Source organism: Gavia stellata, chromosome 4, assembly GCF_030936135.1.
Source record: "Gavia stellata isolate bGavSte3 chromosome 4, bGavSte3.hap2, whole genome shotgun sequence".
NCBI lineage: Eukaryota > Metazoa > Chordata > Aves > Gaviiformes > Gaviidae > Gavia > Gavia stellata.
This window is the reverse complement of record NC_082597.1, coordinates 1,852,834-1,866,040: the sequence shown is the minus strand read 5'-3', so window position 1 is coordinate 1,866,040 and position 13,207 is coordinate 1,852,834. Positions and strand designations below refer to the sequence as shown.

General features: G+C 57.1%; 1 protein-coding gene across 1 annotated transcript; it reads left to right on the top strand.

Moving 5' to 3' along the window:
* The first annotated feature begins 453 nt into the window (after positions 1-453).
* On the top strand, positions 454-10,471 carry ZC3HC1 (zinc finger C3HC-type containing 1). Its single transcript, XM_059816874.1, is given in 11 exon segments — positions 454-489; positions 491-576; positions 1,927-2,038; positions 2,219-2,369; positions 4,459-4,542; positions 5,102-5,229; positions 6,701-6,858; positions 7,697-7,922; positions 8,407-8,613; positions 8,834-9,043; positions 10,008-10,471. Coding segments are annotated over 11 exon segments (1,467 nt in total). The 3' UTR covers positions 10,077-10,471.
* Positions 10,472-13,207: the final 2,736 nt, after the last annotated feature.

Genomic DNA, 13,207 nt, shown 5'->3' with positions numbered 1-13,207 from the left:
CCGCTCCTCCTCAGGGCGAGCCCAGGCGACAGACAGCGGCGCCCCCTCCCCCTCCTCCCCCGCCGCTGACCAATCAGCGACGGGCTTCTGCAGCGGCAGCCTATGAAACGCGGGCTTCTTGGTAGGTGGGGGAAGGCCGCAGCCAGAACGCCGTTGTTGTGAAGGCTGAGCAATCGATCGCGGCGCCTGCGCGTCGCTGTGGGGGCAGGCTGGAGCAATAGAGCGCCGAAAGCGGGAGCGGGGGAGTGCAGCGCCCGGGGCGTGGGGGGCCTGGGGAGGGACGCGGGGCCCCGCAGCGGAGGCGGCAGCGCACCGCTACCCCTCCGTGGGGACGCGGAGGCTATGCGGGAGTTGCGTGGGGTCATGGCCAGCCCCGCGGTGGAGCCGGAACGGTCCTGCGCGGCCGCGTTTCCCGCCCCCCCTCCCCGGGCTGTGACGGGGTGAGGGACCAAGATGGCGGCGCCCAGCGCCGGGGCGGCGGGGGGGGGCCCGGGGGAGGCCGCCCGCCGTCACCCCCCAGCAGATCCGCGACCTCATCGATGGTGGCATCGCCCCCGAGGGCGTCGGCCCCGACGGGTGAGGGGGAGCGGCGGGGCCGCGCTGGCGCTGGGTCTGAGGAGGCGGAGGGGTGGCCCGGCCGTGTGGCACCGGCGGGGGGGGAGGGTTGAGGGGCCCTCGTGGTTACTGGGGGGCGCTGGGAGCTATTGGGGGGCACTGGGAGACGACAGGAGTTGTTAGGAGGTGGTGGAGAGCACCGGTAGATATTGGGAGTTACTATGGGAGAGGGGTACTGGGAAAAGAGAGCGCTGGGGTGTGCTGGGAGGGAGTGGGAAGCACGGGGGGGGGGACACTGGAAGGTGCGGGGTGCTGGGAGACGGTACTGGTGGCACTAAGGAGCACTGGGAGGCAGTACTGGTGGGGCTAGGAGGCACTGGGAGTACTGGAGGGACTAAGGGGGACTGGGAAGCAGTACTGCTGGTACTGGGAGTACTGGGGGGACTAAGGGGCACTGGGAAGCAGTACTGGGGGGACTAAGGGGCACTGGGAGTCCCTACTGGTGGCACTGGGAGTACTGGAGGGACTAAGAGGCACGGGGAGGCAGTAGCAGAAACTGAGAGATACTGGGACACTGGGAGGCAGTAGTGGGCAGCGGAAGGCACTGGTGTACACTGGGAGGCAGTGCTGGGGGACACTGGGAGGGCAGGGGCAGGTAAATGGCCTGTAGAGTTCTGGCATCCCCGCAGCCTGAGTGAGCTGAACTGGCCACGCACCAGGGCTCTGACCTGAAAAGTGTGGGGGTCACACCCTGGGGGGGGGACACTGAAAGTCACAGGAGTTACTGGTGGGTATTGGGTAGTCTGGAAGTCACTGGGGGCACTGGGTGGCTGAGCATTGGGGGTATCTGGTTAAAGCCAAGCAGCCGTGTTCGCCCTTGGAGGCGAACCATTGAGCTAACCGTCCCCAGATTTTGGCCTGTGGAGGGGTGCTGAAGAGAGGCTGAAGGGCAGCACTCGCCGCAGGGCTGGCGTTCTGGGCGCAGATGCCGGTGTCGGGAGCCGGCATTCCAAGTGCCAGGAGCCTAGATGTGTTCCTGACTTCAGAGACATGCCGTGGTCGTCGATCTGGTTTCGCCAGGCTCGGAAAATGGGCTCCTGTCTCCTACTTGTCACGTCAAATCCCCATCTGCCGCTGCTGTTGGTCATCATGAAATGTTTAATGTGCACCTTTGCTTGTTGCATTGTATTTTTTTAATTGGTTCATTAGTAAAGTAATTAAAAGTTGGGGCTTAGGAACTCTGGAGAAAGGGTTCTTATAAGGGTAAGCCTGAAGTATGAGAGGTTTGAAAGTGGTCTGTGCATTTTCTATTAATGAAATCTCTCCAGGACAGCGCAGATGCTTAGCTTGCTGACTTCCCCTTCCTTTTAGGAAGGACACGTCTGACTGGTCAGAATCGGCTAATGGATCTTCTCAAATGGATGCTCTCTCCTTGGAGTCTGCTAGCAAGGAAGCCTATTTCAGCAGAGTAGAAACATTCACCATATCCTTTCTGATGCTGAGCTTCCAACCGTCCCCCACCCTGCTTTGCTGTCACCCTCCCCATGGCTTCCCTGCAGGCTCCATCTTCTCAGAGGCTTTTCTTCTTTGGCCAAATAAACCCTGGCCAAAGCTTTGACTGTTTAACCCGTAATTTATTGGGTTTTATCCTTAACGTGCGCACCCGCTGAAGTGGGCGGGCAAACCCCATGAGCTGTCTCCTCTGGTTTGTGCCAAGTACGGCTGGACCAACGTGGAGTGTGACATGCTGAAGTGCTCCAGCTGCCAGGCTTTCCTCTGTGTGAGCCTGCAGCTTGCGTTTGACTTCAACAAGTGTACGTATGCAGGCATCTGGTGGGTATGGGGGGTGGGCAGTAGGGTTTGGGGGTGTATATACCTCATCATGTGCATAAATTACTTCTGTAGGCTTGTCCTGGGTGGTGCTAGATGTTTGATGTCTCTGAAAATAAAGCACAAGTCCAATAAATTCCCTTTAGTTTGCGAGAACATGATGAAACTTCTCGCGCCCCTTGTCAGAAATGGGTTAGAATAGAATAGTTTAGTTGGAAGGGACCTGTGACGATCATCTAGTCCAGCTGCCTGACCACTTTGGGGCTGACCAAACGTTAAATCGTATTAAGGGCATTGTCCAAATGCCTCTTAAACACTGCCAGGCTTGGGGCATCAACCACCTCTCTAGGAAGCCTGTTCCAATGTGCAGCCACCCTCTCGGTAAAGAAATGTTTCTTGTTAACAAGTCTGAACCTCCCCTGATGCAGCTTTGAGCCATTTCCATGTGTCCTGTTGCTGGATCCCAGGGAGAAGAGATCATCCCCTCCCTCTCTTCTTCCCCTCCTCGGGAAGCTGTAGAGAGCGATGAGGTTGCCCCTCATCCTGCTCTCCAAACTAAACAAACTCAGAATCCTCAGCCACTCATCACAGGACATGCCTTCCAGCCCCTTTGCCAGCTTTGTTGCCCTCCTCGGGATGCATTCAATTACCTTAACATCCTTTTTTAAATTTTGTTTCCCAACTGCTTGGTCTGTTGCTCTGATCCTCCACTAAATTTTTCTAATGTGGGCTGTTGGTGGCTGCTGGTCACTAAGTCAGTCTGTTCAGGTGGTCACATTGTGTAACTTTATTAATAACCTCCTCCACTGCCCTCTAATTTAAACTATTTGGACTACCAACAGTAAAGCTCCCCCTCCTGTTGCCCTCACTGAGCTCCCTGCCCAGGCCCAGCACCAGTTTCCTTCCCCTGCCTGCAGAGCGTGGGCCATTCATGAGGCAGAGGCAGGGAGCAGTTACAGTTCCTGTTTCTCCCACATTGGACAACGTGGGGCTGAGAGTGCGGCAGGAACGCCTGCCTCTGCGGTGTGCTTGGCCCTACGGCACGAGTGTCGCTTGTGAGCCACAGGATAGCGATGGCCTGTGCTTTGTCACCTGCCCAGACCTTCACTTTGCTTTACCTGCATCTCCTCTGCAGAAAGATGTTTATTACCCCACCACAAATAAGCGTCATCTCCACTTCTCAATTTTCTTGACTGCAAGTCCCTGCTCTTGTTATCTGGAAGGTAGCAGAGAGTACAGCCCTGATGTCTGACAAATGCAGCGTGGGTCATGTGTAACGGGGAGCTGCATGAGCATTTCCTTTTGGGTCACTCTGAATATTGACGTCAGACTAGTTTGTTCAGATTATCTTGTTTAAATAAACCTTGGCCTAATTATTCTGTAGGTAATCACACTGGTTTGGGAAAATCTAAAATAATCAGAGGTTGGAAGAAGGGCTTGAAAAATAAATTGAAAAAATGATTTGGTTCTGAAAGATGTGAAAAAGTTAAGTATCAAATCTTTTTTTGGGAAGCTTGATTTCCAGACATGGCTGTTATTTGTCCTACAGCCAGGGTGGAGGGGTCAGGCGAGTTAGCTAGGGTCTGGCAGCAGCCCAGGAGGTAAAACTGGCAAGAGCAGGCAGTTCCTGTGCCCGTGGTTGGTTGGAGCTCTGTTCCCACTACACTGCCATGCAGTGTGGCAGGCTCCCCTGCTCCATAGTTGCTGTGTCTGGGAATGGGAGGGTATTTCAGCTGTGAGGAGGTGGAACTGCTCTGGTCACGCTTGCTGTTGTGGAGATAACCCCTTAAGCCAGCCTGCCTTTGCTGCTGCAGGAACCGCCACTCCATGGTTGACTGCGGGGAGGCTGGAGGTGCGGCAGCTCCTTTTGGTGGGGAGGGAGATGAGTCTGAGGTGAGAGCTTCAGGCTCTGCAACCTACAGCCTCAGGTGGCATCTGTCATCTGAGCCATGCCGAACATGAGGAGCAGGGAAGCCCTTGTAGCCCGGTGCCCTCCTCTCCTGGTTTGGTTTTCCCAACCATTCCCTGAGGAGGTGGCTCTGCAGGGGAGTAGAAGTGAGCTTTCCCTTGCAGATAAGGAGCGCTGCGTGGAGCTGAAGAAGGCCTTGTGCACCGCTCATGAGAAGTTCTGCTTCTGGCCGGATAGCCCCTGTCCAGGTTGGTGTCTCAGAGCCTGGCTAGTGCACGTGTCTGCCATTATTCCCTTTTTTCTCCCTTTCTGTCACTGCTCCTGTCTCCCATTGTAGGAATTGTGGTTTCTTTTCAAGTTCTCAAAGCAGGCAGTGTTACCACAGTCCCCTTTTTCCCTTGTGGGGACGATGAAACACACAGTGGCAAAGCAACATCTCTGAGCAGCTTCAGCAAATAAACAACAGAGCCGTGGCTGGAGCCCCAGGCCGGGCTGTACCCAGTCTCTTTTAATGTTTGCATGCCTCTAGGGCAGTTAAAATGCTTTTCGGGTTGTAACTGGGAGGGGATGGGGAGGCTAGATGACATGGGATGCTCAAAGGGCAACAGATCTCATCTTCAAAGCTGTGCTGCAATGGGGAAGAGTGATTGCAAAGGGAAAAGGCTGTGCTCAGCTTTTCTTTTTAAAGCCAAGAGACCGTTATGGGGAGACCTTGGCTGGACTCGTCTCCTCTCTTGCCCTGTGGAATAAGGAGGGGATGGGAAGGCTGGTGGCACAGCTCAGGCCTCCTGTGTTTGCTTTCACCAGATCGCTTTGCCATGTTGCTGGTGGATGAGCCCAGAGCCCTTCTCCAGGACTTCCTGGACCGCTTTCAGAGCCTGTGTCAGCTGGAGCTGCAGCTGCCCTCTCTCAGACCAGAAGACATGAAAAACATGGTGAGTTCCCATCTGCCCCCGAGATCAGCTGCATTCAAGTCCCCAATGATGATGCCAGGCACACCTGTGCTGTGCAAACCCTGACCGAAACAGTTGCGAGATTCAAACTGGAGACTTCAGCTTGCATCTGTGAGTGGTCTGTCATTGCCTTGGCTTTCTCCTCAGACGTACCTGCGTGGTGGTTTCACCTTGTGTTTTTGGAAGCACGTAAAAGGGAGTTTGGAAAGGCTCATTTGCCGTGCAAGCCCTTGACCAACACAGGCACAGCTGGCTCGTGTCACCACGATGTTGCCAGTGGGAAGTGAGCTGTAGTGTCCAGTTCCCACTCTGCGCCTTTCCCAGCATGCGTGGTGCTCTCTGGTGCCCAGCAGAAGTGATTTGGGGTCCAATAGACTCCTTCAGGAGCTCTCCCTGGCAGCTCCCACCCCTGTTTGTTACCTCCAAGCACTCCATGAGGTGCGGCAGCCCGTGGATAGCTCCTTTAGCTGGGATCCCACAAGACTGGAGATGGTGGTTGCATTAGGTGGGATCAGGAGTTTGAGGTGCCAGAGACTGCCCTGGAGCAGAGGTGTGGGCAGAGGCCCATGAAGGTGAGGGAACCCAGGGAGTGCAGTACAGGGGGGCCTCTCATGTGAGGCGGTCGTGCGAGAAGGCTCAGCAGGCAAGAGGGAAGAGCAGGAGCTACGGCACAAGAGGCTGGAATGTAGCTACAGCCAGGAGCAAGTGTGGGATTGCCTCCTCGTAGGGATCTGGCCAGGCCCTGTTCTACTCCAGCCAAGTCTGGCTTGTTGGGCACTTGCTTGCCGGGAAACAGATGGCTCTCGGCAGTGAGAAGCCGTGTGGGAACCAGGGAACTTCTCATCCATTCAGCAGAAATTGCAGAGGTGTTTTATGGTTGCCACCATGGGCTGGCTGAGCTGTGAAACCCAGCAGAGCCCCCGGAGAAGAGATAGCGTAAAGCCAACAGATGTATCACATCTCCACATCTAACTCCCCAGCTGTCCTGCTAGCAGCAAGGTCTGGAGCCCAACTGACAGCCTTTGGGGACTCTCTTTTCTCGCTGTGTGTCAGCAATGGCACCAGAAGTGCTCACAGTTTGCCTGAGCACAGGCAAGCACAGCCCCTGCTGCATCCCTGGGATCGAAGGGTCAGTTGGGGACTGTTCAGGCTCGTGCTTCCCATGAGCAGCGGAGCTGTGACCTGCTCCGCTGTCCCCACACGTGCTTGTGGGAGCGAACAAGTGCTTGAACTGAGTCCACGCAATGGGGAGAGTTAGGCGAGCACAAGGCAGGAGGAAGCCATCGCTCTGCGTGGCTTTTGCCTGTTAACCAGAGTAAAAGTGCTGAGGGTGCTAGCTCATGTCCCCAGCCCTTTTGGGGGGTGAAAAAGGGATTTTTCTCCATGTAGGACATCATTTGTGAGTAGCAGCAGTGTATTTTATCAGGCTCTGCTGCCTTTCTCTGTCCCGCAGTCCCTGACGGAGGAGAAGATCAGTCTGCTCCTCCAGCTGATCGGGGAGGAACTGGAGCACAAAATGGAGGGAGAGAAACCGCCGATGAAGTTTGCCACGGAAATCCTGCAAGTGCACGTTCCTGCCTGTATCCTGGCTCTGTGCGGCTGGACTTGCAGGTGGGTAGTGGTGTAGGACTGGTACTGAAGTGTCTGCCGCACTTTGTGGTTGCTGGTGAAACCTGTCAGGGGCTGGAGGGATGTGGATGTCCCTCCTGTGAAATGTTCAGTATCCCCTATTTAACGGCTGGAGATAGTAATAAAATAGTGAAAACTGACAGGCTTCCAGAAACCCCAGTGCAAAGCTACCTAATCTAAAATAGATGTCTCCCTGAACAGCAGAGTCTGAAACAACTGAGCTGTTGATTGCCCCGCTCGTTGCTGATTTAGATGTTGAAGTCAATCCCTGAAATGTCATCCTCAGTAACGCTTTCATTGCTCGTCAGGCCTGTGGGAAGGGAGGGAAGGTTTGTGACCTGAAGGTTCGTGGCCTCCCAAAGCGTGTGCTGTGAGCAGAACAGCCACGCTCTTCATGCCTGAGGCAGCTTGCTGAAGGTGAAGCGATCTCTTACGGTGCAGGCTGGAAAAGGGCTTAGAGCAGGGAAGAGCGGAGCCGCTGCTGTGTCTGGGCAGTTCAGGGGCTGAGGATGGGGACACTTTTGGCTGATATGCCATAAATGAGTGTGCTCCTGCTTCATGGCAAGCCAAAATGTAACCGAGCCAGTTTAAATCTATGCTACAAATGTTTTACTAGTTAGCACACGGGGCTACAAAACCAGTAAGTCTGTGCCTCAGCCCAGGGGTACTGATGTCTTGAAATGTGCTGGCTGAGGTACCTGCGACTGAGACCGTTCCTGTGCTCTGCCAAATAGCTGCATCTGTCCTGAAAGTTGTGATTTTGAGGAAGGGCCCAGGCTCGTCCTTGACCTTCTCTCGTGACTTGACTCTGTCCCCACAGCACTGCGTCTGGCTCCGTGCACCTCTCGGTGATCACCTGCTCCCGCTGCATGAGGAAGGTGGGACTGTGGGGCTTTCACCAGCTGGAGTCTGCAGGGCCGGAGCTGGACTCCTGCAGCCCGAGCAGCGCACCGCCGGCACCTGCCGAGCGCTTCCCGCTTGTGCCCACTTCTCCACGCAGGATGCTTACACGGAGCCAAGACACACTGTCTCCAGGCTCCGAGCAGGTATGTCGCAGCTCAGCTGGCCCATGAGTTCAAGATGTCTGGGTGATACAGGGGCACACAGGAGTTGAGACTGATGTAGTTTGAGCGTCCACTGCCTTTTACCTTGAAAGAGGCTCATCTTGGTGCTGTCTCTTCAGCCATGGGCAACATCCAGCAGAAGTGGGTTGCTGCTGCCTTTACCCCTGCCTTTGCAGCTCTCTGTCCTCCCCTCCCTCAGCCTTCCTGTAGGGCCTTTCCAGCCAGGATACTGGGACTTATCTAACTCAGGGTGCTCTGAATCAGGGGCTGCCTTCACCCGTGTCCAGCGAGACACATCTAAGATGCTCCTGGTGTGAAGGGAAGGTGGCACGACTCCTGCCAGGATGGCTGAGAAGGCTCTGATCTCTTGTTTGAGCTGGACAGGGCCCCCCTGTCCACTTCAGGCAGAGGACATGCTGGTGACCAGAGGAGCTGTATTAATTCCTTGTTCTTTCCCCACTGGCAGCACGAGAAGAGCCCGTCCCCGGCCATCTCTCGCCTGCGGGGTTGGGACTCTCCCGTCCCCATGGATCGGGTTGAGTTGGAGGTGGCAAGCCCCACTTTGAGGAGCCGCCCTGTCACCCGCAGCATGGGGCAGGGGGACAACGTGGAGGTGCCATCCAGTCCTCTCCGCAGAGCCAAGCGGGCACGGCTCTGCTCTTCAAGCAGCTCGGTGAGTGACCCGGGTGCAGGTGCAGGGAGAGCCTGGGTTGGGAGGAGAGGGATCTGGGCAGGGTGCTACTGATCCAGGGACCAGTGTTGTCCCGTAACACAGCACTGGGCCAGCTCCGGGCTGGTGTTTAGGCACAGAGATGGTTTTATCGTGTCATTAGAGTCTGTTGTAAACCATGCTGTCGCTGTCCTCCTTCACTGTCATCTCCTTCCCCACCCAGGACACTTCTTTGAGGAGCTTCTTTGACCCCAGCTCACAGCATCGCGACTGGTGTCCCTGGGTCAATGCAGTGGAGGGAGGGGAAGCCCTGGAGGATACCACGACCCAGACGGAGAAGGAACCTGCGAAGGCAGAGCCGGGCTGGCGAGTGGTACTGAACACGCTCCTCGCCACCAGAAAGTGCGACAGAGTGCCTGAGACAGAGCCTGTGGTGAGCCTGCGGGATCCCCAGCCCCAAAACCAAGTGTTCAAACACTGCTTGCTGCAGCCTTCTCCAGGGCTGAAAGCTTTTGGGCAGAGTTTGGGGTAGATGGTCTTCATTGGGGCTAAATGCAAACCCAGCTGGGTGGCAAGGACCAAGCCGTGTGTCTGCAGAGTCTCAGCGTTCCCTCCGGCTGCGCTGACAGCCTCTCGGCTGGGTCTCATCCGTTACAACGATGTGTTGTGTGCAGATCTGCTCAAGGGCTGCTATAAATAACAGCCTTTCCCGAGTAGCTCAGCGCTGCCCAAGATCCAGTTTCATTTCATGTCCTGATAGAGAGCTCCCAACCCTCTCTTCAGACATCCTGATTGCTGGGTCCTGTGGCCACCAGCCACAGGCTGTTGGACTGGTGGTTTTGCTGAGCCTGGGAGTGGAGCTGAAGCCACAGCCCCCCTCCCCAAGCAACTGTGGAGCAGCCAGTACCTGCTGCTGCCTCCCTGGGCCCCATTATCCGCTTGGATTCCTCCTGCTGGCTCCCCCCAGCTTTGCTTGGGGCTGAGCTGCAGGGACTGGTGGAACAGTTCCTGCTTTAGCACTTGTCTTGGGGACTTCATGTGAGTTGTGTCCCCAACAAGTCGGTCCCTCTGGCTGTGCCATGTGCTGGAAAAGCGCCAACAGGTCCTGTGGGACCAGACACAAGTTGGAGGCAAGAGCCCCAGCTGGAGCAGGGATGACTGGAGTCCCATCCAGCTTCTTGCTTGCAGCCACCTTGCTGTTCTCTCCTCTGGTTCTGGTAAATAGGGCTAACGAAGAAGAGGAGCAAATTGATGTCCTGGCAGCCAATTAGGATATTTCAGATGGGGTTTTTTGCTGCTGTTTCTCCTTGCATTCTTTGGAGGCAGGTTGGTGGCGGTTGCAGGTCCTGTTGTGGTGCCTTAACCTCTGGTTATCGCTTTCCTCCCCTCTCTTGCAGAGTCTCTCGGTGAAGTCCTGCAAGGTGTTCCGCATTTTCCGGCAGTGGGAGAGCATGAATTCCTCCTGAACGGGCCGCTGCCTCTGGGAACTGCTGCCTGGCTTGCAGCGTGGGGCATTGCGTCAGTCTGGCAGAGATACACTTTGCAGTCGCTCCTGCAGCAGCTCTGTGCCCTGGGGAGGGGATGCTGAGGAGGCTTCGTGCCAAACACAGCCCCCAGCGGCTGCTGGGACCCCCTCCTCCCTGACTGCCTTCCTTGAAGCCCCCTGCCTTCACAAATTGCTGCTGTAGCCCTTGGCCCCAAGGGCTTCGACAGCCCTGTCTGGAGCTGGGACGTGCCGCAGGTGCGTGGGACGAACGAGGAGACATGGTCACCTCGCAAGGGTGACCATCTTGTCCAGCTGTGATCTGCCACCAGTGGCACAGGGAAGTGATGCCAGGTGGGAATAAACATTTCACTTTTGTTTTTTTTTTTTCTTACTGCTGTTGCGGTGCTGTTTCCCGGGGCAGGGTGAGCTCCAGACCTAGCACATGGCTCCCGTATCCCTTGGAACGCTCGTCTTTGTGGAATCAGTGTCCGGCTGCCTCCCTCTCCTGTTTCTCACTCCTTGTTTCACTGTCTTCCCTGCCCGATGCCACAGCTTCAGCCCCTGTACATGCAGAGATACCCGCAGCCTCGTACCCCGATACCTGCCAGCGTCTGCACCAGCAATCAGCTGCCTGAAGCAGATTTAGCTGGGGGCTGGTAGCCTCCCCGGGGTAATAAATCACCTGGGCCAGAGAGTACAGGGGCGGCTGGGATATGGCCAAACCCCTGGAAAGAGGTGGGTTAGGGTTTCCCATGCTTGGGACCACGTGGCTGAGTGCTGGGGAGGGACTGGTCTCTCTGAAAGGGGGAGAAGAAGCCAAGAAAGGAGACCCTGATCTGTCATCTCCATCCTTGAGGATGTTGGGGAAGGGGGTTTGGGGAGGGCTCAGACTCCATGGACAACCCAGGCACAGATGGACCTCCTCACCCCGGGCCTGCCGCAGCTGCACGCATGTGGGTGAAGGCATGGAATTGTCATTCCTTTGGTGGTTTTTTTGGAGCAAAGGAACGCCCTTTGGAGGAGGAGTCCATGCCTTGGTTTCCCCAGCCCCAGCTCTGGAGTTTTCTCTGCATCTTGTCTTGCTCCATCCCCTTTGGGGCATTTTCTGGCTACTCCATGCCTCAGAAGACAGTGGCTGCCTTGGTTGGGGCTGATCCCTGCTCTCCCTGAACCCCAAAACTTGCGAGTGCACCTGCCCACCCAGGGGCTTCTTCTGAGAGACACCCTTTACCTGCCGGCTTCTTGGGTGGGTGCTGGCAGGAAGCCCCCCTGGAGAGCAGCAGGGCTTGAGTGTGTGTGGATCACCTTCCTTTCCTAAGAGGGTTCTAACTGCGTGGCCCTAACGAGGGGCTGCTTCACCCCGCGGCCATGCTGGGCTGGGAGTTGGGGTAGAGATGGGGGTGTCACCCCCACACACACCCTGGGTACCCCCAGAGGGGTGAGGATGGGCTGGGTATTGGCTGGGCTCTGCAGTGGGGCATGGAGGATCCCCTTCCCCAACTGCCCGAACCTGCAGCTCCCCTTGTCCCCAACAACCCCCCCATGGTTTTCCCTGGCTCCCCTTGTCCCCCATAGCTCCTCTCACTCCTTATAGCTCCCCAGAGCTTCCTCTGGGTCCCTATAGCTCCCCTCTTCCCCGGAACTCCTCTAGCTCCCCGTGGCTCCCTCATTTCCAACGGTTTCCCTCAACTTTCCCATGGCTCCCCCAACTCCCTACATCTCCCCTGTTCCCTGTGGCTTCTGACACCCCCCCTTCCTCCCCCATCCCCACCATGGTCAGGGAACCACCCCACAAACCATGGGGTGCACCCACGGTGGTGGTGGGGAACAATGTCCCCATGCTGGGGTGGGCAAGGCCAGCTGCCACCTCTGCCCATGCACCCTGATTTTCAGACCCAGAAGGGCTCGGAGGGCCCCTAAACCTGCTGTGCACCCACTTATGGGGCTCTGGGTGCTGCAAGAGTGGTCTTAAGGCATCCCGAAAGGGACAAGATGCTATTGTAGTCCCCGTTATCCCAAAATTACCTCTGCTGCAAAACTATGGCGTTACACAGATGAAATACAAGGAGTTAAAGAAATTAAGGGAAAATTGTGATTTTTTTTTTTTTTCTTCTCCTCATGTTCTCCCAGTAGCCTGGAACTGGTCAGGAAGCATCGAGGCTGGGGAAATGGGGGACCCTCTACCCCAACCTCTCCCACTGCTCTGCTCAGCTATAACCCTGTCCCCCTTTGTCTCCCCAAATTCCTCCCAGCGTAGCTCAGCCGGGGTGTTGATCTGACCCCCCTCAGATGCATCACCTCCTGCCCCAGCCCATCTTGGGGCTGGAGGGGTGTGTTGGGCATTAAATGGAGGAAATCAGCCCCCCCACGCACACTTGCGGGGTGAGGTTACCCCTTTTCTCCCACTTTTTGGGGTTCTTCAGCTGCACCTCCTCCCCACGTGGGGAGGAAGCGTAGGAGCAAATTTTTGGGGTGATGCTGGGGTCAGGAATGCGGGATGTCCACCCCGGGGCGTGGAGGTGCCACGCCAGAGCCCCGCCGCCTTGAAGAGTCACCCATTAGCGCCATCGTCACGCGCACCGCTGTCACCTCCGGGGTGCTGGCAGGTGCCTCCCCCACCCCATCCGGTTGGGTAAACTGAGGCACCGGGAAATGCTTTGCCGGTGTCGCACCCGGAAAGCCGGCACGGTGACTCGTGCCGCGAGGCCTGGACATCTGCTGCGTCCCTGGTTTGCAATCGAGGGCGGGGGGGTTGGTGTCAATGGTGGCCTCCCCTAGGTGACACTGGTCACCCCATTGACGTCCTGGCCCCCGCCCCGGCGGGGTCTCGAACCCGGGTCCCTCCAACACTTCCCCTCCCCGCACTACAACTCCCGGCGTGCCGCGGGGCGGGCGGGGTCTACTCGGCGTTGCCGGCGCAACCAATGGCGGCGGTGCGGGGCGGTGAGGTCACTGCGGGTGACGTCAGGGGTCCAGAGAGAGGCTCCGGCAGAGGCGACCGGAGCGGGGCTCGCGGCTGAGGGAGCGCGAGGCGGCGCGGGGGGGGCCCAGGCGGCGGCACCGGCGGCACCGCAGGAGGAGGGCGGCGGCGACAGCGGCGGCGGCGGCAGC